This window comes from Poeciliopsis prolifica, unplaced genomic scaffold (assembly GCF_027474105.1).
Source record: "Poeciliopsis prolifica strain line A6 unplaced genomic scaffold, Auburn_PproV2 SCAFFOLD025, whole genome shotgun sequence".
Classification (NCBI taxonomy): domain Eukaryota; kingdom Metazoa; phylum Chordata; class Actinopteri; order Cyprinodontiformes; family Poeciliidae; genus Poeciliopsis; species Poeciliopsis prolifica.
In genome coordinates this window covers 2487396-2496147 of record NW_026562400.1, presented here as the reverse complement: position 1 = coordinate 2496147, position 8752 = coordinate 2487396, and the positions used below count along the sequence as shown (strand labels likewise).

The 8752-nt window shown below is 39.1% G+C and overlaps 1 protein-coding gene across 6 annotated transcripts in view; it reads right to left on the bottom strand.

Annotated features, from left to right (window-relative positions):
- Positions 1 to 310: 310 nt before the first annotated feature.
- The window catches only part of sema6e (sema domain, transmembrane domain (TM), and cytoplasmic domain, (semaphorin) 6E), a 144449-nt gene continuing 136007 nt past the window's right edge, over positions 311 to 8752 (bottom strand). For all 6 annotated transcript variants that reach the window (XM_055047115.1, XM_055047119.1, XM_055047120.1 and 3 more), the window contains one exon: positions 311 to 4571. In XM_055047115.1, coding sequence (XP_054903090.1) covers positions 3253 to 4571 — 1319 coding nt within the window. In that variant the 3' untranslated portion in view covers positions 311 to 3252. The remainder of the gene's footprint in view (positions 4572 to 8752) is intronic.

The following is an 8752-nucleotide window of genomic DNA, read 5'->3' as shown; positions in this document are numbered from 1 at the left end:
AGGGAAATGTATTGGATCTGTCTTCAATGCCATGGTAGTGTCATCTCTGCTTTCATCTGCAGAATGTTTCAGTTATATTTATCAAAGTTTAATCCAGGCAGAATGAAATGTATCTCAAGGGGACAAAACTTACCTTTTCAAGGATAATCATGATTCAGTGTTGTGCTTATGAGAATTGTCCCTTTACAGCGCAGATGACATGATACTCTCTGACTAAAAGGGTCCATTGTGTGACATTGCAGGCTGTGTAGTCATCACCTAGAGGGATCTTACAAGCATTATTCTGACACATTCACACTGAAGAGATTAGTCATATTCAGCATTTTATTTATTCCTATTATAAGAGACATATAATGATATTTTGTGAGACCAAATTTATAAGAAGTCAAGAGGCATAGCCAGGAAATCAAAGAGAAAAAACATAATACTGAAATGAGATCCCGCCCAGAGATAATGTATTTACACAAAATCAAATACTGACAGAGCTTTTAGAGGTGAGACTTCCACTTTTCATTCAACCTATGACCAGCAGGTTTTTTTTAAAAAAACACAACAGTTCCACTTCAACAGTGTAGCTGCCGCAATTCCTGTCATTATCCTATCATAAGTTGTTTGAAAGGATGTTTAATGCACTGGTGCTTGTTGATATCCAAATGAGCCCCGTTTTCCCTTCGTCTTACAGAATAATTGGTACAAATATTAAACTCTACCTTTCTGGTTTGACATGTGAAAACTTTACTCGGTCAGAAAACATTTGTCTTTGAGACAGTAAATGGCACATAGATGGTTTTACGGAACTGATCATGGTTTCAGTCAACCTTGAGCGTAGGGACTTTTCTGAAAAGTCTATCAGCGGCGGGTTGGGAAGGGTCGATATGTCTGAGGCAGAGTCAAACTTCGTCTCTCTTTCTGATGTAAATCCTCAAAACAAGAAAGACTTTTGGCAGCATGTATCCCAAACAATTCCCACCAGTTTATACAAGAAACAATCTCTGCTTGTCGGATTACAGAGTGTTAAACTTCTGTGGGATTATTCTGTATATTTTTAAAGATGACTCAAAAATTTAAACCTGAAAAAGCTGGGGCACATTCTCTGTTTTCTTATTTTCATAAAATAAAAAATACAACAGTGACAGGACATTTGAAAACAGGTGTTTCACAAAAAAAAGAAAAATGTTTAACAGAATGAAAAAAAGCCTCAACTATATGTTTAACCAAATGAGATCCCTGTGACTTCCTCTATCGTTGCCTTATTATGGCTCAGAATTATTGGTAGAAGAAATAATTCATGGTTGAATTATTTGGATTCAACCAAGATGTTTTCTTTCTTGAAGAAGACAATTGAACTTAACTGTTGATACCAGATATTTCCAACATTCCCAAAAGGAATGTTGAATCCTTACTGGGATTACAGCAGGATTGATGTGTTATTTTGGTAAACTATCTTTGGTGATGAGCTCAAAGTCATTGAGGTTGGAAAGACTCTTCGTCATCACCATCATTTTTAGGTCCCTCCACACATTTGCTAGGACTATTACTGGGCAAATCCTAAATTATTATGTTCAATCAGAATAAATATGTTTGGGAAATAAAACATTACCTTAAACCTAAATATGCCACATGAATTGATATTCATGGGCTTACATGTGGAACTTTGAACTTCACCTTTTTAAACTTAAGAAAACAACACACACACAAAAACAAATGCTTAAAGCAATGGCACTTACAGGGAAGATGACCCAATACATAGACAGTCAAACATGAATGTCTTCAGTCTCAGGCTGTGCATTATCTTTGCCCAACACTCCTCCAAAACAAGCCTCCAGTCCAACAATTTAAGAGAAGAAAATCAGGAAAAAATGAAGCTGTTTCATTCCAAAACACTGCATGAGTCTGCAAAAATATTGTCTTCAAATTAAAAATGGCACATCTTCAAAATAAATCTTGGGTAAAAAAAATATTACTCCAAATATGCAAAACATAAGACAGTTATTAAGAATTTATCGCTACTTTTAGGTTTTGTCCAATTAGGTGACAAGAACATAATCTGGATTTTTCATTCTGGAATGAAACTCTTCACATAAACAATAGTGACAACGGTAGAAAATCAAACACCTACAATATACTGTAGCATAGTAGCCATTTGAGCCCCTTGCGTTAACCCTCCCGCAACCCCAGTCAACACACTATTATTAAATAAGGCACACATTTACACATACAGTTAAAATTTGGCTAGTAATTATTTCTTTATTTACAACCAATAGCCACAAAGTTAATACCTAGAATAACTGGAGTCCATTGTTGTTGAGCTGCGTCATGTTTGTCATGTTTTCTAGGTCCAAAAGTATAGAGTCTTGGTTACACTCCTTTTTTTAAGCACCGATCTTAAAGAAACATCCTTAAGAACGTAAATGGACCCAAGTTAGTCACTTTTGACATGACGTCGGCTGAGAAAAGAAAACGATGAGAAATAAGTCAAGGGAATCTGGTATGGAGATGTATTTTTGTTGTATGAGCACGGCTAAAGTACCTTCAGCCAGCTGTCGAATTTTGTTTCTGCAAGGTTTGGTGTCTCCCATTTATTTCTAGGCGAGAAAGTTTGGTATGGCCAAACAGAGTGTACAAGTAAGGCAAAGACAAACATACTTTCAGGGGAATTTGTTGAATTTTCACCACAGGTTACAAATACTGCATATGTATATGTATACATATACAGTGTGGATATAAACACACATATACTGTATATACACACACATGCATAATATAAACACATTCGAGGGTGGGGTGGGAGGGGACTGGATACAAACACTACATCAAAAAAGTTTAAGCAAAAGCATGAACTGAAGCATTGCAGGAGCCTCTGGCTTTTAAGTCTTCAGGATTGGTGACGAGTCAAGTTTTGTCCTTCATCAACTTGTCCAAAAGCTGAGTTGCATTGTAAATCCACATTGAGGACATTGGCAGCCTATTATAACAAGGTGGCATCACGTCACCAAGGTCGGCAGTTCTATAATTAGCAAGAAGCTGAACAATACCAATATGGTACAAAGATATTTGTTGGACAAAACAAAACAAAAAAAGCAGAAATAAGTTTGGTTGAGGCTTTTGTCCACAGTGAGACGTGCTACCACGCAATTTGTTGTATTGTCTGATCAGGGTCTGCAACCTCAAACCCAGATAATTTCAACAAAGAGAAGTTCCTCACGGATGATGCAATGAGAGGAATTTCCTCTAGTCCAGGAGCTTCCTTTCTCAGTAGTTGTACTTGCCCTGTTCGTTAACTGGGGATGTGGCAGGTATGAACAGAGGTTTTGGAGGGACATCCGGTTTGAGAGAGGACGACCGGCGGACAATTGCGCCTCGGTGCTGAATGTCGTGCTGTTCACCAGTATAACTATGCTGGCGTGCAAGGTACCCATTTGGGATGAGAGGATAGTGAACCTCGCAAGCGCTGCCTGTAGAGTTCATTCGTGCCAAAAGTGGTGGCGGCTGGTGAGGTCCGCCGCTTCGTTGGCTGAAGCTGTGCTGGCGGGGAATCATTCCTCCGCCGCCTACTGCACCTGCACTTGGCATTTTGGCAGCTGCAGAAATCAGCGAGTGCCGCTGGGAGGAATGCCTCCGCTCCAAAGTGGACTGATGGTGTGAGGGGATGTCAGGAGGAACATCCATGCGACGGGTGAGACTGTCCCGGGGTAGGGTGGATGAGCTGTAGTAGGGTGCCGATTCTGTCTCAGGAATCTGAGGTTGAATTCGGTTGGCAAAGACGAGCTGTCCACCACCTCCGCAGGCCATCAGGCCTGATGGACTCATTAACTGAGAGGTCTTGCTGCCGTTTGGATCATGAATGTGTTTCAGCAGCTCATCCAGAGACGTAACCTCCATTACCTTCTGAGGGTAGCTGGGGTAAGGCTGAGCTAAAACACGTTCAACATTGTGGATTTTGCGTTCCTCAGGATGCAGGTGACCAACTACTGGATGTCCGTTGGACAGGCCATGGGAGTAAGGGAAAACCTGCTGGGGAAGCAAGGCTGAACTGGGCCTGGAGCTTATGTTATGAGACTTTGGTTCCTTTGCATTGTTGCAGTTCTGGTTCTTCTCCCACTGGTTCTTAAAGGCTTTCATGCTTTTAATGGGGAGTTCTGGGGTTGAGTCTGGTGTAGGTAAACCAGATAGCTCTGAGGAAGGATGGAGGTGATGATGGTGAGGATGAACCAGGTCCCCCATTGTCATTCCATGATGACCAAATCTCCTTGCTGGGTGATGCTCTTTACCATTGGTAAATAAGGAGTTATAGATCTTTGGAGATGACACCTCCAACTTGTCTTCTTTACTCTGGCTGTCCAGGAGACCATTGAGCTTTGCCAGACTCCGGAGAGACAGAGCATGTGGGATTGGAGCTTCTGGATCCTTTGATAACTTTTTGGACTTGTGACTTGTGTGGTTACAGTAGCACGAGACGAGAAACCCAGAGACAAAAGCTCCAAGGACGAAGGCCACCAAAACACAAGCGATCAGAAGGGTGTAATGGACACTGTGATTGGTTCGGTCCAGCTCTGGGGGTCGTCTCACGCCTTTAAAATGAAAAACAATTGAGAAAAAGACATTTTAGTTAGATCATTTCAAATTGAGATAAAATGCAATATAAAATAGAACTGAAGATTTAGTACATCAGGTATCAACTGGGACAGACCAGTTGTATTTACAGGGGCTTCTGTATGTGAGAAACAGTATGGGACAGGCGTTTGAACTAAGCTTCTGGGCTCTTCTTCAACTGTTAACAGATCAATACAACCTGCTTTTCTAGGAGCAGCGCTTCCCTTCAAACTGGCAGAGGCTAAGAGCTCCTCAGTTGGAGAGAAATCAGCTCTGAGATGAGTTAGAGCTTTAAATATTGATGAAAGCACAGCAGCAGGAACCTCATGTCATTTTCACAGACTGATTTCCAATGCGAGGATCAGGACCGAGAGCACCTGGTTATGATGAAGGAGCCAAAAATAACAGTGCCGTCCAATAGTTCACAGAGTGTGAACTATTGGACGGCACTGACTTTGCCAACATGGACTAAAATTAGGTTGTTATATTTTCTTAAAGTCATTAGGGCATTTGTGGAGCATTGCACTAAAATCTCAAGGCTACTGAGATGAAGTAAATCTACCATGGAAATGTGTTGGGCTGCTGTGACCCTCGCACTGTGTTTGCCTAATGGCGTGAAAGGCAGAGATGATTGAGAAGAGTGAAACCTGCCACCTCTCATAATCAAAGCTCATTTGCAAAAGGCTGCTGCCATCTGTGGTGTCAGGCCCTCCTTTCCACCCTTAATGACAGTTTCTGTGAAACTGATTAGTCTGCAGCAGGAGGCTGGCGGGGAAGCAGTGAAGTGGGGGGAAGAGGGATGCAGGTGTTGCAAACAAAAAAATTATAGAGGTAATGAAAGCTTTGCAGAAGAAAACAGAAAACAATTAAGTCTAATGATATCTTATGAGATGCATAAAATGATGATGATGGGGGTAGTTCAATAATTTGGGCTGCATTAGACTTTAATCTGTTTGTTTCAATAAGTGACACAAACTTTCCGTTAAATAAATGTCTAATTTATTTAGAAATCTTATTTGAACTCACAAAACATGAGAAAAAATAAAAAAAATAATCATCTGATTGCATTTTTGGCAAACTGGTTGATTTAATGTGCCAATGAAGAGCAAATTAGTCTTTATCCAAAGGATGTTCATTAAATGAATTATAATGAATTAGTTTGTTGGATATGTAACAATCAAATACAAATTCATTTAAGAAGTTTAAGCTATGCTAGCTTAACATTTTAAAGTAATTTAAAAGGATAGAAAATTTTGGACTAGTCCAAAACTGATAACTAAATATTAATGATGGAGCTAAAAAAAAATTAATTGAGTTAATTGCAGGGTCTGTAATTAATCCTCCCAATTAACCACATGAATATATTGACAAAATAACATATTCAATTGAAAAAAAACTTTTGCTGCTCAATTTTGAAGTAAATAACAAGCTGTTATTTTGATAACTAAACCAGCAAGTAGGTGCAAAGTGCTATTATACCTATTTAGCTTTCAAATGTTTCAAGAACTCGTGGTCATTCATGCAACTTCAATGAAAAAATGCTTTTTAAAATGTGGAACTTGGTAGGTGACATTAACACTGGAGATGTATGTGCTGTTGCAACAAGTTTTGCATTTAGATGGTATTTTAGGCTTGAATAACTATGGTGATAGGCCAACTCCTCTTTGCACAACTTGCACACAATAGGTTTTTCCAACATCCTATTAGATCGATTTTTTGAAGCAAAATTTTACCCCACGGGGGCCAAGAGAAAACAAATACTTGTATATTTTCACTTAAAAGTGTAATATTCTCAAACCAAAAGTTCAGAAGAAGGGTTGAGGGATTTTGTTTTGCCAATAAGATTTGTGATTTCACAAACAGTCCCTTTGGCAAAGACCACAGCATCGAAACACCGTCCTTCAGCCAACGAAGGATCTTCAAACTCTTGTTTGGAGGATTTTCAATCACGATTTCAGTGAAACTTTGAGTTCTATGAAATTCTTGCACTTTCCTTCTACCATTGATCTCTTTCAGTTTTTCTTACAATGTGGATCATTGTAAACACCCTCACTTTTCTGTCTCTGCAGTAAGCTGCTGGGGAGTATTAGAGGATTTAGATATTATTACCCTTTTTCACAAATTTACTAAAGTTAATTTAACTGATTATGTCATGCTTCCTTTTCCCCCTTATTTATTTGCTAGATATTTGACATTTGCATGTAGAATATATGCCAGATTATTTTTATATTAATCAATTCTTTCTTCTCAAAAAGAACTGCTCTAGTCCCACTGGCTGAAAAACTATTCCAAGGCATAGCTGTTTAATAATAAAATAAAAAAAAAAATCCAGTCTTTTTTCTGCATACAGTTCTGAGCTCCGCTCTTCCTAATACATGTTTGATTTTGCGGATGAGGATAAAACTTACTGCTGATAGCCAAGCAATGAAGGTTATATTTGCCTAAACTTTTAGATCTTTACAGTTTTGAGGGTAGGGTTGCTTTTCGTGTGGTCTTGATTCAGTTTGAGCTTTGCATTTCTGTGGAAAATTATAAAATATGTACTGCTAAATTTGACATAAATTTTCACCCTTTGCTTTTGATGCCTGAGTGGGCCTATTAATGAAATATGACTGCTTATGATTTCTGAAAAAAAAAGCAGATGCTGTCAACTACTTCCTGCTCATTTATTGGAGTCACATAACCACTTTTTCTGAAAGTTGCCTATGTGTAAAATAGAAAAATACTTTAAATTGTCAGTTGTATGAGTTGAACAAAGATTGATGCAAAACTTCATTTCACCACCAGTAAATTTAATCCATATGCATCTGCATGAACTTGTAAAAGAACCCACATTTTGTGGGATGTATATACTTTGAATGTCAATTTGTTTATTTATTTTACTACTCCAAATTGCAGTGAAATTTTTTCTGGCAGGTGCCCAAACATTTGCATGCATCTGTGTTGCTGAACAAAGAATGCTTTACTCATCTAACTTGATAAAACTCTTTAACGACCCTCTCAAACTCACAAAAGTACAGATAAAATCTAATCTCATTTTTTCCGATAAACGACGTCTGACACCGTGGAAATAATCAATATGGTAAGACAAGAGTGGTTTAATTTGGCAGATGATGTGGTGTTAAGATGTGACGGAAATTTAATCATCAGGTGCTTACCAGCTAAGATGTTCCCATCACTGCCACCTTTCAGTGAATGATTTAAACAGAAAGTTTAATTAAAAGTTTAGAATTCTTGGGTCATGTATTCCTATGACTGCCCCACATTAAGAAGTCATAAATCATAATTGTACTGAAAGGAGTGAAGTGCCATCAAGAGTGATTCTGATGATGAGCCTATTAATACATCAAATTTTAATCTTGCATGATTTTTGCCTCATTACAATAGTAACCAATCAGTTCTGAAGCCTCTTCGAGCTTCAAAGACCTTAGATCTAACTGATCAGGGTGCCAGCAGTGATGCTGACCGCATGAGATGGTGAAAGTCTGCTCTCATCTCAGTGTGCGCCTGGCTTTAGTCACCCTGACGTCTCCCTTGGCTCTGTGAGTCATCTGCTCCCACTGGACCTCAGCACCACCTCCTTAAACTGTAGCTACAGGCCTGTTGAGGTGTTCCTCCTGGTTGAAGGCTGTGACTCAAGTGGCACAACAGTAGGGGGTGAAACACGCAGCAGAGGTAAACAAAACCCAAGCTTATGAACAGCCTGTCACAACATGTTTCATGAGCAGGCTGGATGACTCCATCAAGGGCTATGTGGGACATATGGTGCCACCAGTCACAGTGAAATTAATACCCTGAGAGTGAGGAAAGCAGCTAGCTGGCGCAATGGAAGTAATAGTCATGTTTATCTACTAACATTGCATTCTCTGAGATGCCTCCTATGTTTTCACACCAGTACACATACAACCCTGGTCACATATTTTGGCACCCTTGTTTAAGACATATTCAGGTTTCACTGCAGTCAATTTTATATGCTGGAAGCTATAGGAAAAAGTCCAACTTTCAAGCTGACAGTAGTAGTAAAACGAAACATCCCAAGAAATTACTATTTTTTAAACAAATGTCAGGTATGGTTATTACTACTCGTTGATATGACCATACAATCCAATCAGAAGTTTTCAGGACCTTTGAATGAGAAACTGGCCCACAGTATGACAGA